Genomic DNA, 19,827 nt, shown 5'->3' on the forward strand with positions numbered 1-19,827 from the left:
ATGGGGCCTTGCTGTGCCCTGTGGGTGGTGCTCACCCTGCTGAAAGGCCTGAAGGGCCAGATCCCAAACACCCCGCCAGGCATTACCTCCGTGTTACAGAGCTTCCAAGAAGACCAGGTCTGGGGGCTTGGAGGGCGGGGGAGAAAGTCAGCCGGGGTCCAAGTGCAGGGAGAAAGGAGGGCCAAGGTGGCCGGGGGGAGGCACCACCTGGGGACCCCAGCCTGGCTAGCCTGGTCTCAGATCCCCCCAGAGAGAGAGTCCTGACGTCCATCAGAAAAGGACTCTGGGCAGGCCGTCCTGGGTCAGCAGTAACCCCTGCCAGTCCCCGTGCGGTGGGAACATCTCTGTCAACTGAAGCTCACAAAGGCCAGCCACTGGGCAAGGTCACCCTGGCCCTGCCAGGCCCAGGGCAGCCCTCCGGCTCCTGCCAGCATCATCAGTGCAGGCTCAGGCTGGGAGCCACTGCCTGGTGAGGGCCCTTGGGGCTGTCCCGGGCTCTGCCTACCTCAGGTTCCCACAGTTCCAGGGGGAATGGTTTGTTGTCGGCCTAGCAGGCAGCACCCACAGGAAGATGGACAGGTTCCTGTTGAACCCATTCATTGCAATGTTCGAGCAAAATGGAAACAGCCGCCTTAAAGTGTCGTATGCCATGACCCGGTGAGTGAGGATCCCTGGCCTGTACCCCTAGAAGCTAATGGCTTCATGGCTCAGGTCCAGCGTGGGCCCGAGTGTGCCAGTTCTCCCAGGGCCCTTCTTCTAATTCAAAGTTCAGCACAGGCTGCTGGTGAGCTCAGCCAGCTCTGGGGGCACACACAAAAGAGGGGCGCATTTACTGGATCACAGACTCAGAAGAGCCTTGGGGGCTTATGGATTTCAGGTACAGCTGGATCCAGGAGCTCAAACAGTGTGATCAGGGCCCCATCACCCCTTCCCTCTCCCTCTCTCATCTCTGTCTGCCCCAGACCTCTGTTCCAGAAAGTTCTCACTTTGCAGGGATAAAACATTAGCCTAGGCTGATGTCCTCCTCAGGGTTCCAATTCCAGAAAAGAGAGCATCCTGGTCAGCCTGGCAATGGCCTCTGACCGGGTTTCCTTGAGTCACGTGATCCTCCTGGCCCCATTGCTGCATCCAGGGTGACAGGTGCTCTGGTTGGTCTGCCTGGATGAAGTGCCTACCCATCTGGTTGGGAAGAAGTCGGGAGTCTTGATGGGTAACCCCCTGGAATGAGGTGAGGGTGGTGCCATCCCCCCTTTGGGGGACACCAATGCCATGAGGGCTTCTTTACCCTTACCACGTCTCCAGCAGGCCTGGAGCCTTCCTTGCCCCCCTGCCTGGCTATGGGGGAGAAGGGGCCTGGGAACCTCTGGCTCTTTGGCTCCAAGTAATATAAAATAGGGACCTTAAGCAAGGCGGGTTTGTCATGCCGACCAGGAGTAGATCCTAGAAGCTGAGAGCCTCCCTCTGAGGGTCTCCACTGGCCCCTGCCCCAGCCTGCCAGCAAGCACCATCAAAGCCACCTGCAGAGGCTCAGCCACCCCAGAACCCGCCTTTGGAGTGTCTCAGATTCCTGGGAGCATCTGACTGGCCTGGCTCCTGCCAGAGGTTGATTAATGGGGGGAGTGGGGAACAAAGAACCCAGTGCCCATGCAGCTGGACCGAGAAGCCTTCTGGGCGGCCTCGCCTCTCCCCCACCTGCAGGTCAGACCGCACTTGGTTGCTTCTCAAAACAAGTACACCCGCCTGGAGAGGCCCCTGCTCTGTGGGAGGGCTCCCTGGGGCTCAGGCCTGGGGGGCTATCGGGCCCGGCCCAGGAGCAGCCGCCCAGAGCCCCCACTTCTCCCCATCTGGCCTGGCTCAGCGAAGTCCAGGGCTGCTGGCTGGGGGCACCGGCCACCATGCCCAGCTGGGCCCACTCAAGACCCCCAGAGGGGACCCTGTTGCCAGAAACACCTGTTTCTCAGCATCGCACATACACACTTTGGAGGTCCCAGTCCAGGCGATGAGGAGCAGCCAGTGGGTGGGCTGGCCAGGGCTTCAAGGGGATGCGTGCAGATGGGGGAGAGCTCACGCCTCGTTCCTCCAGGAGGGCCACCGCTCCCGGGGGAGGGCAGCAAAGCCTCCTGTGTGCTGGGCCGTGCCCCTGGCTTCTGACGGATGCCTCCTCCAAACGGCTGAATTCTCTCTCTCTCTCGGGGGGGGGGGGGGCACTTCGGGGCCAGCCCCTGAGACAGAGAAGGAAACCCGAGGTCTGGCCAGGTTCCAGAACTTTTCTCTCCTGCAGGGGCCACCACTGTGTCACCTGGTCTTATGTGCTGGTTCCGGCGGCGCGGCCTGGGAGCTTCTGGGTGGACCGCAGAGAGGGTGAGAGGGTGACCGGCGGGAGGCAGGGGGGCAGCCTGCGGAGGGCGCCGGGGGGGAACGCCCCTCACACAGCGGCGGTACCACCCTTGTGTCCGGGGCAGAGCCCGAGGAGGTCCAGGTGTACGACACGGACTACAGTGTGTTCGCGCTGATGCTGTTCCGAAGACAGTCAGGTGGCCAGAGTATCCTCAGGGTCAACCTGCTATGTGAGTCCCCGGCCCAGTGGCCACGGTCGGGCTGGTGGGAGCAGGAGGGGGAGGGAGGGCAGGGTGCCCAGTACTGCCCAGCACTGCCCACGCACCCTCCGTGGCTAAGGGCCGTGCTCTGTTCATTGGGCCCCAGGCAGGATGTGGATGATCCAGACCCAGGTGCTGGACAAATTTGTCTGCCTGGTCAGAGCTCTGGGCCTGTCGGACAACAACATCGTCTTCCCAGACTTGACAGGTAACGGGCCCTCAGGCCGTGGCAGGGGCCTGCACCCAGCATGGGGCCCGCCCATGGGCCTTGAAAGCCCCATGGGAGCCCGCAGGGGAGCGTGGTCTGCGTGCAGGGCCTACCTGTGGGGTCCTGGCAACCCCAGAGGGTTCAGCCTGAGCCCAAAGGGTGGATCCTCATAACTCCTTGGTCTCTGCTCCCCGCCGGGCCCCCCTGTCCCGGGCCACCTCCTGCCCCCACCCGGGCCCCCCCCCCCCCATCCTGGGCCACCTCCTCTCATTCCAGGAGCATTTCCCACGTCTGGCTCTTTACATGTGTATGACCGTGTGTACACAGGGTGGCGTCCATAAAGCATGTGCACACATGCGGACATGCAGTGCTCATGCTGGCACACGCCCCCACCTACACAGCCATGCATGCACATGTATGCACGCACAGGGAGAAGTGCGTGTGCACAGTGTTCACAAGAGTGCTCGGCTGCACATCTGCACCGAGTCTGGGGGCTGGGGTGGGGGCAGGGCAGCGCCCGGGAGGGCGTGTCCCTCGGTCCCTGGCTGGCCTCCCGGGCCCCAGCACCTTCCCCCCCACACTACGCCTCGCTGCAGGCCCCCTTCCTCCCTCCGTCCCCTATTCCTCTCCCCTCCCTGGAGCTCTCATGCCTCTGGCCTCCTCCCCATTCTCTGCTCCAACCTCCATCTGAGACTCTGTCTCCCCCATCAGATTGGTCACCCCATCTGGGTACCTGCCAAAGGTGAACGCAGCTCCTCCCCAGCCAAGGCCTCTGCTCTCAGCATGGAATAAATCCTGTGCCAGGATCCAGGAGTAGGAGCCACCATGACCTTGGGGTGGTAGGGGCGGACCCTCTGCACACATTCATGCCCACCCCCAGCCCTCCAGGCCTGTGCTCACCCTCTGGCCTCCCGGGGTGTGTCTGTGAGTGTGTGTGGGGGGGGTGTTTGCAGGTCCCTGTGAGTCCCAGGACAAGACCCCTCCATCCTACCCACTCAGCCCCCAGCTCCACGAGTTCAGAGACCCCAGCTCCACCTCCCCACCCCCCAGAGCCCTGGAGCTGCCATGGGGGTGCAGCTGGGGCCCCAGAACAGGAGCAGGCCTAGATGCAGATGCCCCAGCCTGGAGGGCAGGGTGAGGGGAGACAGGTTTGGCTTCCTGCCGTGGGGGGGTGGGGGTGGGGACAAGCTTCCGAGGCCTGTCCCCCACTGGGTGTAGGGACCCTTCAGGTACAGAGAGCCACAACCTGGGATCCCAGCCGTCTGCACACCGGAGATGCAGCTGCCCTGCCCCAGACAGGACCCGTCTCCCCCCCAATCCTGGCCCCCAGGGATCTCCAAGCAGGGGGGCAGCAAGCCAAGCCCAGGGCCTGCCGGGAACTGCCCCCCCCCCCGCCCCCAGAGATCAAAGAACATCTAGAGAGACCTCTTGCTGGGTACCAGATTGCATTTCTTTGGCCTGAGTGTGCTACCCCCATCTGGGCCTGTTCCTCCCTCTGGGGCCCTGGGCCCCCCCCATCTGGGCCTGTTCCTCCCTTGGGGCAGGGTCAGCGGAAGGGGATGAAGGCAGGTGGGCTGTCCACGGCCGGGGGAAGCATTTGTCCCTCTGGCACTCACCTGGCCTGTCAGCTTCAGCCCTGGGTGGTGGGAGGGGCCCTGCCCCAAAGACTCCCCACGGCCTGGGTCGTGCATTCCTCCCAGCCTTGCCCACCAAGGTCACACAAAGCCCTGTACTGTGACAGTGACATCGATGGGCCGCCTCGGGCTTCCCCTGGTCCTGGGAGCACAAAGCTGCATCCCGGGAGAGCCTTCCAGGCCGCAGATGGTGGCGAGCTGCATCTACCGGGGGCCACAGAGATCTGGGGATCTGGGGATCAGGTAGCAAGCTGCCCTAGCGCCCTGGTGGAGAGGCCTCCTTTGGCCCTTCTCCGGCCATAGCCCTTCCCGCCAGTGCCCCTTGTCACGGCGCACCTGCGCTGGCCCCACGGGGCAGGTGCTCCACCCGAGCCCAGCTGCACGCTGGCCAAGGTTGGCTTGGGCCGGCCGGGCCGGGGCCTCAGGCCCTGAGGGGATGGAGCCGGGGCTGGGCGGAGAGGAACAGGCTGGGAAACTGAGCCTCCTGCACGTGGCCCTAGCCTCCACTTCCACGAAAGGACAGAAGCTGCCTTGTTTACTAGTCTAAAGGGCAGGTCATGATTTTGAGCGACTCAGGACCTCCGGGAATTCTCTCGGCCCTGCCTGGGGGCCTGGGTCCCTGGGGTGTCCCCATTCCTCAGTGACACGCAGGACTCAGGGCCCTGGAGGATGCCCGCGACCACCCCCAGCCCTTGTCCCGGCCCTGTCCCCCTCCTGAGGGGCTGTGGTGTGGGTCCCAGCAGGCCCCGTGGCTGGACATAGCTCTCTGCAGGGTCAGTGCCACTGCCCGGCTCAGTGTTGCCACAGCTGCCCACTGGCTGGCGGCCCAGGACACCCGTCGATGCCCCCCCGGCCCCCCGCAGCTTCTCCCTGAGCCTGGTGAGAGCAGGTGTGCCGTCGTCTGGACGTCTGTCCCCATGTTCCAGGCGGCACGGTTACTGGCCTGTCCCTAGGAATGGTCAGCGCCGCAGGAACCTCCCCGTTCCGGCCTAGACAGGCAGAAACCCTATAAAACGGAAAAGGCCTGGACCCCGGAGCCAAGGGCACAAGTGGGTCCAGCTGAGCCTTGGATATTCTCCAGCTGCCCGGGTCCCCAGCCTCCTCAGGTCCCCGGGCAGTTGCTGCATGGCGCCAGCACCTGATGTCAGAAGACCACCTCCAAGGTCATGCCCCTGCTGTGTCCCAACCCTCCTGGAGGCTCAGTCTGCCATTTCTCTCACCCAAGCCCCCCCCTGCAGGTCAGGGAGTGCCACAGCCGTGTGACAGGCGGGGTAGGCGTGGGTGAGGGCCACGGATGGTGTCCCCCCGACCCCCGAGGCAGGATTCTAACCCAGTTCGTCGGGGCTGGGTGGACATCCTTGAGGCCAGCCTGAGCCGTGGCTGTGGTGTTTGAGGGGACACCCTGTCTGGGACCTCGTGGGCCGGCATCACTCTTTGCAGCCCAGCTGCTGTGGTGTCGAGGGCAGCAAGATGGGCAGGACACAGGACTGTGTCTGGGTGGACTGAGAAACCAGCCTGCTGCAGGGAGCCCTCCCCAGCCCCTGGGGGGCCATTCCAGGGAGAGTGGCCCCCTGGGAGGGATGGCCGGCAAGGCCAAGGGACCTTTGGGGCCCCATGTCTGCACCTGAGTCTGCTGGGGGCTTGACCATGCGTGGTGGGGACGAGCCAGGGCAGCAGGGGCAGGAGGGACAGCTGGAGAGCTCCAGGAGAGAGCAGCTGTGGGCTCAGGCCACCGTGGGACCAGCCTGGGCACAGGAGAGGCCCGGCACCCGTGGGGCCACCAGAGGTGGGCTGGGTCCCTTCGCCTGACGACAGGTGCTCTCGCCCCACCTGTTGGACTAATTTCTTTATTACATCATTTTCTCTCTTTATTAACTTGTAAATATTACTTTGTTGAGTTTTTTAAAACGTCTTTAAGTATCCATTTCTGTGGCATCAAGCACATTCACACTGTTGTGCAGCTGTCCCCTCGGTCCGTGCCCAGAACGTGGTCCTCTTCCCAGTCTAGACTCTGTCCCACTAAACCCTGTTCCCAGCCCCCACCCCCCACCCCCGGAGTCTGTGGGTCCAACTCCTCCGGCCTCCTGAGAGTTTCCACTCAATACGGAATTGGTCCTTCTGTGCCGGGCTGATCTCACTCAGTACCACGTCCTCCAGCTTCATCCACGTAGTAGCAGGTGTCACGATTCCTTTCTTTTTAAGGCCGAATAATGTTCCACGGTGTGGACGGACCACGTCTCGCTTGTCCATTCACCTGTCAGTAGACGCTGGGGCTGCTTCCACCCCTTGGCTGTTGTGAATAATGCTGTGAACATGAGTGTTCAGATCTCTCTTCAGGACCTTTTTTTTTTTAGAGAGGGGAGAGGGGCAGAGGCAGAGGGAGAGGGAGAATCTCAAGCAGACTCCACGCTCAGCACAGAGCCTGACGCAGGGCTCCGTCTCATGACCCTGAGATCATGACCTGAGCCAAAATCCAGAGTCAGACACTTAACCGACTGAGCTGCCCAGATGCCCCTCAAACCTTGCTTTCTTAACTTTGTACTGTTCTTTTTGTGTTAGCCTGGAGGTTACGAGGTCATCCTTGAGTTATTAAGTCGAATAGAAATAAGCATGTTCACCATCTTCTGGGCAATGTAATTATTTAAAGATTTTTTTTTTTTAGATTTTTTTTAAAGATTTTATTTGTTCATTTGCCAGAGAGAGAGAGAGAGAGAGAGCGCACGAGCAGGGGGAGTGGGAGAGGGAGAAGCAGGCTCCCCGCTGACGCAGGACTCGATCCCAGGACCCCGGGATCCTGACCTGAGCCGAAGGCAGACGCTTAACCCACTGAGCCACCCAGGTATCCCTTATGCCCTCTGAGATTTTGTTTTGTTTTTGTCATGTATTTTAATTCTAACTATGTCTTATACCCTGCAAGACGAATTGAGGGTGACCAAGGCCGCGGTCCCCAGGGCCTTTGCTCTGCCCTGCCATCACTCCTGCACCATCCGGCTCCTATCAGCAGCGTTTTCCTTCTGGCTGGAGGCGTCCTTTCATATCTTTGTTTAATTGCAGATCCACTGGTGATTAATTCTTTTGGGTTTCATTTGTCTGGAAAGTCCTTATTTAGTCTTTATTTCTAAAATATGAACTTAGGGGGCGCCTGCGTGGCTCATTCGGTGAAGTGTCTGCCTTCAGCTCAGGTCGTGGTCTCGGGGTCCTGGGATCGAGCCCCATGTGAGGCTCCCTGCTCAGTGGGGAGTCTGCTTCTCCTCTGTTCCTCCCCCTCAGCTTGTACTCTCTCTCTCTCAAATAAATAATCTTTAAAAAAATAAAAATAAAATATGAGCTTAGCTTTGACATGCACTAAAATGGACACAATTTCATTGCCTGCTTTGATGAGTTGGGATAAATGTAGACACCTGTGTAAACACAACTCAATCTAGATGCAGAACATTCCATCATCCCAGAGAGCTCACTGGTGACCATTCACAACTGGTCCTCACCACCCTCTGCCCCGGCAGCCACAGATGGAATTCCAGCTCCGCGGAGGAGTTTGGCCTGATTTGGGATTGCACAGCATGTAGCCTCTCGTGTCTCACACAGGCCTGGGGCCACCCCGCCCCGGGTCACTCTCAGGTCAAGGGACGCCCGCATCTACTTTTTTTTTTTTTTAGTAGGCTCAGCACAGAGCCCAACATGGGGCTTGAACTCACAACCCTGAGATCAAGACCTGAGCTGAGATCAAAGTCAGACACTCAACTGACTGAGCCATCCAGGCGCCCCCATTCACTTCTTGACCCACACTGCCCCACTGCAGGTAAAGCCTCCAGCCTGGAGTGGTTCTTTTTTTTTTTTTTTTTAAGATTTTTATTTATTCATGAGAGACAGAGACAGAGAGAGAGAGAGAGAAGCAGAGGGAGAAGCAGGCTCCCAAGGAGCAGGGAGCCCGATGCAGGACTCGATCCCAGGACGCTGGGATCATGACCTGAGCCGAAGGCAGACGCTTAACCATCTGAGCCACCCAGGCGCCCCAGCCTGGAGTGGTTCTGACAGAACAGAGAGAATATGTCACCAAGAGATGCTCCATAAATGGGGCTCCTGGGTGGCTCAGTTGGTCAAGTGCCGACTCTTGGATTCAGCTCGGGTCATGATCCCAGGGTCGTGGAATCGTGGAATCGAGCCTGGCATCAGGCTCCCTGCTCAGCGGGGAGCCTGCTTCTCCTCTGTTCCTCCCCCACAGCTTGTGCTCTCTTTCTCTCTCTTCTCAAATGAATAAATAAAATCTTAAAAAAAAAAAAGATGTTCCATAAAGAAAACCCTAAAGGAAGTGCTTCAGGAGAGAATAAAGTGTTCCAGATCTGAGGCCTGCGTTCCAGTGGGAACAAAGGGCACAGAAGGCAATAAGCAGGTGGATCATTTCAAACTCAATCTTGGCCCCATAAAACAACAGCAATATTGTTTAGGGGGTTAAATGTATGAATTCTAAAATATGACGAAAATGGCATTGTTTGGAAGGAGGGAAAGGTATCTCTGTGACTTTGTCAAATTAAGGCTATACACTGTAATGTTGGCCGTAACCGCTAAAGAATACATATGTACATATATACGCACATATAAACACCCATCCACACGTATACACACACATACACACACACAAAATACCCTACATTAATAGAAATGAAATAATGAATTGATGAAAAAATAATCCAAAAGAAGTGTCAAGAAGGTGAGAACAGGTGGGAAAAATAAAAAGCACAAAATAAGACAGTACATTGAAACCCCAATATATGACTACATTAAATAAAGTTAATTAAATTCATATCTTAAAAGAAAAAGCGGGTCAGACAGGATTTTTTAAAGAATTTATCATATGCTATTTTAGAAGAGAAACATTTAAGACATGAGGATACAGAAATGCTAGGTTATTTCATGATAGTAGATTCAATACATCAAGAACACACAAGAATTTTAAATTTGTATGCGACTAATAATACGGCCTCAGAATAACCAAAGCAAAAACGAAACCACCACAAGGAGAGAGACAACGTTGCCATTGTTGCAGGAGAGTTTCATACACCTCCCTCAGTAAATAGCAGTCCACGCTGGCGGCCCTGGAGTGGGGGCGGGCATGTGGGGCACATGCCCAAATGCAGGGAAGGGTGGAGGGGCATCACTGAGGGGAGAGCCCGGGAGCCGGGCAGCAGGGACCGGACATTTTCAGATGCCTCAGGGATGGGGGCGTGTGGAGGGAAGACCAGGCAGGGCTCGTCCCGGAACACTGGCCCGGGACAGGGTGGCAGTGGGGCCTGGCAGGGTTGCTGGCTGGACCGTGCAGCTGGCCCCTGCTCTGGGCCCTGTGCCTGCTGGGGCAAGTCTCTTTATCCTGCTTAAGGAGCCCTAGTACCATCTGGGCTTGCTAGGTCTGGGAGCAGCCCCCTGGGGGCTTCCAGAGCTGACCCTGCTTGTTTCTTGGAGGAGGAAGGGAGGGAGCAGGTGGGCGGGGGGAGGGCCCGTGCACAGTTAGGGGTCTGAGTGGGCAGCATGGGGGATCGGACCTGGGGTGCAGAGCTTGCTGGAGTCCATCCCACCCCGCCACTGCCCTGCACCTATGTCTAGGCCCTGAGGTCTTGTGCCCGCTCTGGGCCCCGGGGAAGCATCTTTTCCCAGCACCCCCCACACTGTGAGTGACTTGGGCCTGGTTGCTTATTCCCTGTGTCACCTCATGGGTTCGCCCATGAGTGTACACACAGTGAAGATCCAGGGACCCTGAAGGAGATGGTGCCACAGACTGGGGATCGTGAGTGTTGCCTGGGGCCACCCCAGTCTGGGTGTGATAGGACGACAGCGGGGAAGTGGGCCTTTGGGAGAAGTCCCTTTGTTCGTCCTGGGATGTGGGTGTCCATGTTTCTGTGTGTCTGAGGCCCCTCTGCTGGGAAGAGAAGGGGGTGAAGCTTGTGTGTGGGGTGCTCTGTGACGGGGCAAGTTCCTGGGAATAGGGGCTGAATGAGGCCTCCAGGACCGAGCTGCCCTGTCCACAGGGCCCTCTGACATGCCAGGCAGTGGGGCTGAAAGGGTTAGGCCCCAGCACAGAGGGGAAATTCGGTGCTGGCAGGCCACGCTCCCCCAGCCCGCCCCCACGTGAGCTGACTGGGAGCTGGGAGAAGGCACAGACCCTGGGAGTGTGAAGAGTCTCACCAGCTTTCCCTTCCCAGCACCCCAGAGTGATCACACCCCTTCCTTCCTCGCTGCTGAGCTCACCGGAGAAGGCTTTCGAAGCCAGGGTGCCCCGCGGCCAGAGCTCAGTCTGCACTGTCCCAGGGCTCGATGTCAGGGTGTCAAGCATCACCCACTACCCACGGTCTCCTGGGAGGCCAGGGCTCACCCGGGGGCTCCTCTCTAGGTGGCCATCTGGAAACCACTTCTGATGTCCTCCAGGCAGACTGGAAACAAGAGTGGGGCTTGGGGAAGGAGGCTGTTGGTTCCACCACCGTGGGACCAACCTGGGGACAGAAAGGCCTGGGCACTGTGACCCAAGGACCATAAGGGGGGGGGTCTGACCACCCACCTCCCTTACCTGGTGAGGAAGCTAAAGTTCCTACGCTATTGGGGGGGCCACTGAAACACCGTCTCTACTGCATGCATGCACACTCATGCACACACGCACACATGCACACACAGGCTCACATGCACACACGCGCACACATACACACACATGCACACACACGCACACAGGCTCACATGCACACACACATGCACACACAGGCACACAGGCATACACACACATATGCATACATGCACACAGAGACACCCATGTGCACACACGGACACACACACGTGCACACGTGCACACAGGAGCACACTCAGACACACATGCGCACACATGCGCACACATGCACACACAGACACATGTGCGCGCACAGGCACACGCAGACACATGTGCACACAGACACACGTGCACACGTGCACGCACACATCACACACAGGCATGCACACAGGCACACACAGGCACACATGCACACACAGACACACACGTGCACACACGCACGCAGGTACATGCTCCATCACTCTGTTCTGAAACACACTGTCTCTTTTGTGTTTCCTCCGAAAGTTCTCCCTGCGGGATGCATGGCCTGTATCAGGCAGGAATGCTCTGGCACAAAGCTATTTTGTTTTGAAGGAAGTTATTTTATTTCTTGGGTTTGTGTGGATTAACTGGGAGTTGGGTTTTTTCCACCCTATCAGTTGCCGGCCCTCTGAGACCCTGGACAGCAGATGTCCCCAGAGCATCTGTGCACGTCAGCAGGGTCCCCTGGCTCTGTCCCCACCGGGGAGGGCCATAAGCTGCTCCTGGGGCTGGTGGCTGGGAAGCTGGCGGGAGGCCTGGGGCTGTCCCTGGAAGCGGACTCCGCTCTTCGGGTTCGGGGCAGGGGGTATGACAGCCCTGTCTCTTGTCTCTTCCACACATACAGCTTCCCCTGCATCTCTGGGGCCTGCTTTGGGCCTCACCTCCCAGAAAGCCCTCAGGGGCTGAGGGGCACCTCGCGAACGGGACTCTCGGGCATGGCATCCACCACTCCCAGGGCCCCACTGGTCTGGTCTGGCCCTTCCTCCAGTTGCAGGGAGCTCCCCCCGCCCTGGGGCCAAGGGCGCCCAAGAGGGCCCCGCCTAAAGCCATCTGGGGATGGCCAAGTCTATGCCCACTCAGGGCTGCGGTGGAGCTGAGCTGGAGGGAGGGGTGGAAAGGGGCCAGGACAGAGTGTGGGCAGCGTGGGCACAGGAACGGGAGGGGAGGATGCAGCCCTTTTCCTTAGCCCCGGGGTGCTTGTTTGCAGATTAAGATGCTCAGAGCCCTGACCCCCGGCAGACCTGTTTACTTCTGGGGATGGGGAGGGGGGCACAGTGAGGCAAGGGCACAGCACCCCCACACCGAGTAGAGGCTGGGGACTGAGCCCAGGAGAAGGCAAGGAAGTACCCTGTCTTGGCAGAGATGAAGGTGTTCCTCCACCTGGGCTCGGAGAGACGCCAGCCCCCAACAGCTGCTGCGGCTGTCCTCACATGGAGACCATGACCTTGAAGCCATGGTCTGCATTCAGCTCCTAAGCGAAGGACACTGTGACCTTCCTGTGTGCCTTCTCCTGGGTACTACCCACCAGGCCTAAACCACAGGGCGCTTGGGGATGGACAGAGCCCACCCTGCCCTGAGGGGCCCAGGCACAGGAGCCCCCTCCCCGGCAGCACTGAGGACCCAGCAAGAGCCCGGGGCTAGAGAGGTTGGCCTGGGTCTGGCACGGACATGTGACCTTGGCCGTGGCTGGCCTCTCTCCGCAGTGCCCACCCTGCTGCGGCAGACACAGTGCCATCCCCGCACCCCTGCCCCACCCCTGCCCGGGTCCCCCCTACCCGATCCTTCTCCGAGTCTGGCTGCTGTGGGAGACAGTTCAAGGGCCTGTCACAAGCCTGGGTCTGGGCCTTCAGAGTCTCAGCCCCACCCGCAGGGTACCCATCCCCGAGCCTGTGGAGGCACCTGAGGCTGCCACCGTGCAGAACCCTACTCATGAGCCACTCAGCAGCTGACCACCCAGCACGGGGTGATCACCCCTTGCCAAATCAAGGGAGAAGCCCAATGACCCAATGAACCACCCCCTCACCTCCTGCCAGAGCTCTTCTCCATGTCTGGCCAGGCCCTACACACACCCCGGGGTGTCCACACTGCTTCTTCCCGAATCCTTCCAGTCAGAAACCCCAACAGTCAGTGGCCCTACCAAGCGCAGCCCTGCCTGATGTCCAGGGGACCTTGGGGCTGAGGGGCCCAGCTGTGGCTGAGCTGGACAGAGCCCCCGACCCAGATCTCAGCCATGCAAACCCAGGCCCACTTGGGGAGCCGGGCCCAGTCTGGGCAGTGCGGCCCTGTTCCTGCTCACCGCCCAGCCTCACCCCTCCCAACCCATCCCAACCCCTCTTCTGGCCCCGGGCTCATCTGGGGCTGAACTTCCCTCCCCCATGGCCAGGCGAAGTCCCAGGCACGGCTGTCCCGCTTGCTCTGGGACATCTGGGCTCTGTGACCAGCATTCCCACACAGGAAAGGACAAGCCTCCGTCTGGGAGTGGGCACAGCCTGTATCCTGCTAGTCCAGAAGCCTGATTCCAGGCCATGACATCTGTGACCTCCCTCGGCCTCTGACCCCAGTGGCCAGCCTCCCCTGGGCCCCACCATGGCTCCAGTCGCCCCTTCCCTGTCCTGATTCTGCCACCATCTGTGACCTCGGCTCTCCTGGCTCCTGGCCTGGGTGTGCAGCCACCCCTGGGGCCCCACCCGGTGCAGGCACAACCCTGCTGCCTCCTTCCCACCTCACACTCCCTTCCCACGCCCACTTAGCCAAGAAAGCGGGCATTCCCAGCCTCCTGACCCCCCGGCCCCTGCAAAGCCACTAACCAGCCCTCTCTAACCCTGGGGGCGGGGGGTCCCCCACTGTCCCGTCTCTTTACTGCTGGAGCAGCCCCGACCTGGGCCCGCTGTCGTCCCTTCCCAGGTGCCCTCCATGACAGCCAGTCACAACCCCAGGCCCACCTCCGCCAGGGTGCAAGCCCAGCTGGCCCGTGGACAGGGCAAGGGTGCAGCCTCAAGATCTCCAGCAGGGACTAGCCAGAGACCAGGGTGCACCCTTGGCGGGGGGGCAGATGCATGGGAGGGGAGGAGGGGTCCTCCCTAGCGATGGCCTGGCTAGGCCTCCGGGCTCGCGTGGTGCTGGGCTGTGGGTGACCTGGGGAAGGCGGCCGTGGGAGACAGTGGCCGGAGTGACTTCCAGGCTCCAGGACCAGTGGTTGTCAGACCAGGCAGCTCCTTTCCCTCCAGAGAGGCTGCTCCCACCACCCATCAAGGCCTCGTTGTGCCCTGTCCCCCGAGGCACATCTGTCCCCATACCCCTCCCCCGTCAGAAATAAACACTCGGTGCCAGGAGGAGCCAGCATGACCGCCAGATGACCCACGGGGCGGGTGAGGGCTGCAGGCCAGGCTGCGGGTGGCTCCCAAAACACCCGGTTCTAGCCCCGGGCAGGAGTGGGATGTCCTCTCCTCTCACATAACCCTCCGGGGCCTTCGCCCTGAGGGTTGGGCACTGTCCTGGGCTCTCAGGACCGACAGAGCCACCTTCACACACGTCCCATCTTTGATGGCATCTAGCAGAGGCCAGCTGGGAGCCTGGGGCGCAGGGTCATGCAGTCACCTGGAGGGCTTCCTGGAGGGCCAAGATGGGGGGCCTGTGACCACGGGGCCCACTGTCCAGCCCCACGGGGCCCAGAACCACCCCCAGCCCTGCTAGGTGCCCACCCTGTTGCCTGCCCTGCTCAGAGCTATGGCCCCCATCACCTCGGAGTCACCTTGGGCCCCCAGGGAAAGACAGGAGCACCCGCCTCAGGGGCAGGCTTAGGCCAAAGACCAAGGACTCAGGGCCTAGGCCCCAGTGGCAGGCCTTGCCTTCCTCTGCTGGGACCAGGAGATCCTGTAGACGCCTGGGCCAGCCTGACATGGCCAGGGCACAGAGCCAAGAAAACTTCCAGAATCAGGACACTCCACTAGGGCCCTGAATGAGCAAGCCTCTACCCAAAACTGTCCTTCCGGCTTCTGGGTCTTTGAGGAGATGGACGCCCAGGTCAGCCGATGGTGACCCAGGAGGGCCCATCTGTTGATCTGCCTAAAGACCTCTCCCCCAGCCCTCAAACGGGTGACTGGATAGGCTCTAGGCCCCACCACCCACTGCCCGGCTGGAACCTTCCAGAAGCCATCTGCCCTGGTCAGCCTGATAGTGTCACAGCTATGGGAGGCGGCGGGGCGTGTGGGAGCGTGGTGGGGGCTGGGCCGCTCTTCTCAATGCCCTGTCAGACCCCTTCCTGAGGCAGACCTGCTGCAGGCCCTCCACCCTTCCCAGGGCAGCCCCCAGCCCTGGGAGCTGCCCTTCAAGGTAAAGAGGCAGCGGGACTCAGGTGCTCCCATACAAGGCCATCTCTGGATTTCTGCCCAGACCACGCAAGACTCACTTCCCAAGTCTCCCCTGTTCTCTCTCTGCTGACACCTGGCGACCTGGCGGCTCTCTTTCCCAGCAGGGCCCTGGAGGTTGGGTTGGCCTAGGACTCCGGGAGGGGAGGGGCGTAGAGAGTTTCTGGCAGGGGGAGGAGCTCCGAGCTGGCCCCTGCTGCACCTGCCTGGTGTTGTCAGGCTGCAGACCCGGCACCCCCACTCCCTCTTTGGGTCCCAGTGTCCCACCCCGGGGCATTAACCACGCTGCCCCCAGCCCTCTGCTTCAGGCGGGTGCTGGTCCCTGGCCACCGGCCCAAGGAGGCCTTCGGTCCCAGTACGGCCCGGAGATGCGGCTGATCCAGGTCTGGGGAGGGCTCAGGGAAGGGGTAAGGCCTTCAGGGACGTTCCAGAATATTTTGTCTAATAGCAGCTTCTCCTTGACCCAGGGCACTGCCTTTTCCCGACTTAAATCCTTTGGGGACGCACCAGCCAGTCTCCTCAACACCTTCCAAGGGAGGAGCATCTTGGGGTGGGGTGAGCCCCGGGGCAGGTGCTAGGGCCTGAGGAGGTGGGGCTGCCCCTGCCCAGCAGCTCAAAGCCCTTTCCCACACACTGGGGAGACCTGATGGCCAAGCAGAAGGTGGGTGGGGTCCACAGGTCCCTGCGGGTCGCTTGTCTGAGGCTGGAGGACACTGTCAGCTGCCGGCCAGTGAGAAGCCACCAGGCACCTGGACAGCCTCAGCCCTGGACAGCCATCCCCGGGGCACACTGCCGGCCCCCCCAGCCCCGAGGCTGAGATCGAGTCTAGCCCTGAGCCCCGGGCTTGTGTCTGACCCGGCAGGCTAGAGGCGGGGGAATGGCCCCGATGACCTCTCAAAGGTGAGGCCACCTCCTGACATCCCTGTGGCCCAAGCAACTGGCATCCAGAGCACCTTCCCACCCCAGCCGTCCTCAGGCAGATGCTCATCGTCAGCCTCACGCCTGGGCTGCAGGGCCCGGGGGGCTCTCAGCCTCGGCTCTGCATCCAGAGCTATCCGGGTGCTGCGGTGGGCCTGGAGGGGGGTGGGTCTGGAGGGGGGCCGGCCTGACCGAAGGTCCTGGCATGGGGCTCCTGAGCGACCATCACCTGTGCCATGGGCTCAGAGCAGGCGCCCTGCCCTCACGGGTCAGCCACCCCCACCCGCCCTCTGAGAGCCGCGAAGCAGCACGTGGTCTGCCCGTGGGGTGGGGGGGCAGGAGGGGCCTCCTCACTGCCAGCATCCAGCACGGACGCACCCCCCATCCCCCATCCCCACATCAGCTGAGCAGGGGCCCCGCGGCGGAGATGGCCCAGCTCAGAGCTGCTGACCACACAGGGTCCAGCTCAGAGCAGTGAATGGGGGGGGGGACACAGAGAGAGTGCAGGGGGAGTCCTGTGACTGCAGGAGGGAGGGAGGGAGGGAGGGACGGCTCCTGGATGCGCCCTCCCGCCTCCCCAGGCCTCCGTCCTGCACCGTGGAGGGGGTGGGGCAACAGCCAGACCCTACCTGGGCCCCGCAACAGATGAGTCACTGCTCACCGCAGCTCCTCCTCTATCTGCCCGGCCCAGCAGATCCTGGAGCACCTATTTCCTGAGCCCCCACTTCTCCTGGGGGCCATCTGGCCTTCTGCTGTCCAGTGGGAAATGGAGGAGGAGGGACTCGGTCCCTGGCGCTGGGTCTGAGGGCCAGACACTGGGGTCCCCAGGAGCCACTCTGCCCTCAGGAGGACCTCGTTCCACCAGGATCTGTGGGACCCCCGGGGGCCCGGCGGCAAGTGCCCCTCCTGGCAGGTTAGCCCAGCCTGCCCAGACGAGAGCGAGCCAGGCCCATAGCTCCAGGTCCCTGCTGTCCCGGGTCTTCCCCACAGTCTTGGTCCCACTGTCCTGGGTCACCTTACTGCCTTGCCCTGGGGTGTGCTCACTTGTCTCAGGGCGGCCTGGCCTGGTAAGGGACCTGCAGCCCAGACATCCACTCAGAGAGCCTCAGGCCTCCCTAAAGCCAAAGGGCTGCCGGCCGGTGAATGGGCAGGAAGCCCAGTGCCCCCATGGAGGTGCGGCCGTGTCCCCCAGGCCTTCCTCCACAGCCCTCTTCCTGCCCCTGTCCCATCCTGAAAGGAACTCCCAGATCGGTTCCTGGGCCAGGCTGGGCCTGGGGCAGCCGAGGGTCCGTGCAGGGCCCTGGGGTCAGCCCCCCCAACTCCTGCCTGAGCTGGGGGACTGTCATCCTATGGCCCATATGTGGATGGCACCGAGAAGCCAGGCTGACAGGAGGCCAGGGCGGAGGGTGGGGGTCGCAGGCCTGCCTCCACCCCTCCCCCGCACCACCGCCCCCCTCCCCCACATCACTGCCCCCACCCCCTGCCCCCACCCCCTGCCCCCTCCCCCGCACCACCGCCCCCCTCCCCCACATCACTGCCCCCACCCCCCCGCCCCCTCCCCCGCACCACCGCCCCCTCCCCTCCCTACTCCCTACTCCCACCTCCCTCTCAGGTGTCTCCTGTCTCTCTCTACCCCACCCCCTCACATTGGCCTCTGCCAGGGAAGCCAACAGCCCCCTGCCAGCCCGGGCACCCGGGAAGAAGCAGGAGATCCTCCACGTGGCACTGCGCAGCCGGCTGCTCCCCCAGGCTGCCCTACTGATGGAGCCCCACAGTGCTCCAGTCTGTGCTCCCCACCCCCGGGCCACTGGGGAGGGGGCCTCACGTCCCTGGCCTGGATGTCAGGGCTGCAGAGCAAAGGTGCCAGGGGAAGAAGCGGCAGGCTCCAGACCCGCGGGTGCCCAGCCCCTCCCAGCAGCCCACTCTCAACCCTTCCCACAGAACTGCCACACCTGTTTTTCCAGAATTTCTGAGATCCCAGCCTCAGAAGGGGAGACAGGGGCCCACCCAGTCCCACCAGAACAGGCTCAGCCACCTGCAATGGCCCCACAGCAAGGGCCTAGCCAGGGCCAGGAAGCCCGTGGGGGCTGAGGTGCAGATGTCCCCACCTTGCCAGGGCACCTGTGGACCTGGGACCGCCCTCCTGCCTCACGAGGTGGGCGGCAGTGCCCCATGCTGGTCCCATTCAGGGAGCTGACCTGACCCCATGCCTCCCCCTTGATCACTTCTGAGCAGCCTTGGGGCCGTTCCAAAGCCAGAGGCCAGGGCTGCCAAGAATTCAGCTTCTGGGCGAAGCCCTGGGACAGGAGGCTGCACCCCCCAAATGGGCTAGGCCTGTGTCTGGAGACAGGTGGCCCTCGTCCCCCCACTGACCACAGCTAGAGCCCCGCTGTCTGCACCCCACATAGGAGCTCTCCCCTGCTTCATCTCCTGTCCCAGGCTCCTCGCCTCCCCCAGGATAGCACGCCTCTCCCGCTCACAGTGGTCAGAGCTGTGGACCCCACTCAGCCCTGAGCTGGGGCCCCGCCGGTCTGGGATGGCCTCGGGCTGAAGCAGAGGGACAGGTGACACCCATGAGATCTGAACAGGGCCCAGGACCTCAGAGACAGCCCGTCCACCGAGGGCAGCCTCTGAAGGTGGGGGCATCCCTGAGTCCTGTGCTGCAGGGAGACCCTGGGGCTGAGAGCAGTCCCCATCCCAGTGTCTGCACCAGGAGACAGCCTGAGTCCATATGGTGCTCCTGGGCCAGACTGCTGGGCAGGACCAGTGTAGCGGCAACCACACACAAAGGGTGGGCCTGTGCCTGAGACGGGGGGGGGGGGGGGCCCAGGCTGAGAAGGGTACCCGGGGGACCACCAGCCAGAGCCTCAGCAGCTGGCTGGGTGGGGAAGGTGTGCCCAGCACGCCTGGTCTTCGGGCCTGACTTTGGGGGCAGATCCGGTTACCTTGGTTATCTGGGCCCAAGTCCGCCGTCACCATCCAGCCCTCTGGGCCTTTCAGGACCAAACTCATGCAGTGCAAACCCCCTCCCGGGGTCACTGGGCTTGGAGAGAGAATGAGGGTAGGGCTTTTGTGAGGGGTCGCAGCCCCAGATAAGAAGTGACCAGGGGTCCCAGGCAAGGCAGTGCCGAGGCACACGCTCCCTCTCCCCATCCAATCTACTGGGCTGCATCTGGGACTGGAGAGGGGACCGGCCTTGCAGGAGCCTCTGCCCGGCCTCTGCCCTCACTCAGCGCAGGCGGCAGGGCCCAGGCGCCCAGTCAGAGCCTCTTACATAAGCAGCCCTGTGGGGAGCGAGGCTGCAGCTGGGCTCCTCCACTCTGTCCTCCCCCAGCATCACGAGCCTCCAGTGGGCTGTCCTTGGGCCCTGGGTGGAGGCCAAGTCAGGCCCATAAATAGGGGTCTCTCTAGTGGCCTCTACTCCCCCTGCCGGCCTCCCTCCCTCTGCCTGCACTGCCAGCATCCCGGCCCTGGTCACACACTCGGCTCCAGAACA

The 19,827-nt window shown here is 61.6% G+C and overlaps 1 protein-coding gene across 1 annotated transcript; it reads left to right on the forward strand.

Moving 5' to 3' along the window:
* On the forward strand, window positions 1-4,871 carry LCN12 (lipocalin 12). Its single transcript, XM_088018839.1, has 8 exons — window positions 1-117; window positions 521-657; window positions 2,282-2,349; window positions 2,427-2,567; window positions 2,704-2,805; window positions 3,759-3,939; window positions 4,520-4,682; window positions 4,743-4,871. The coding sequence occupies exons 1-8, from the start codon at window positions 1-3 to the stop codon at window positions 4,869-4,871; spliced, it is 1,038 nt and encodes a 345-aa protein (XP_087874965.1).
* Window positions 4,872-19,827: the final 14,956 nt, after the last annotated feature.

This window comes from Eumetopias jubatus, unplaced genomic scaffold, assembly GCF_037043125.1.
Source record: "Eumetopias jubatus isolate StellerSeaLion01/CBP00866 unplaced genomic scaffold, mEumJub1_p1.0 scaffold_15, whole genome shotgun sequence".
NCBI lineage: Eukaryota > Metazoa > Chordata > Mammalia > Carnivora > Otariidae > Eumetopias > Eumetopias jubatus.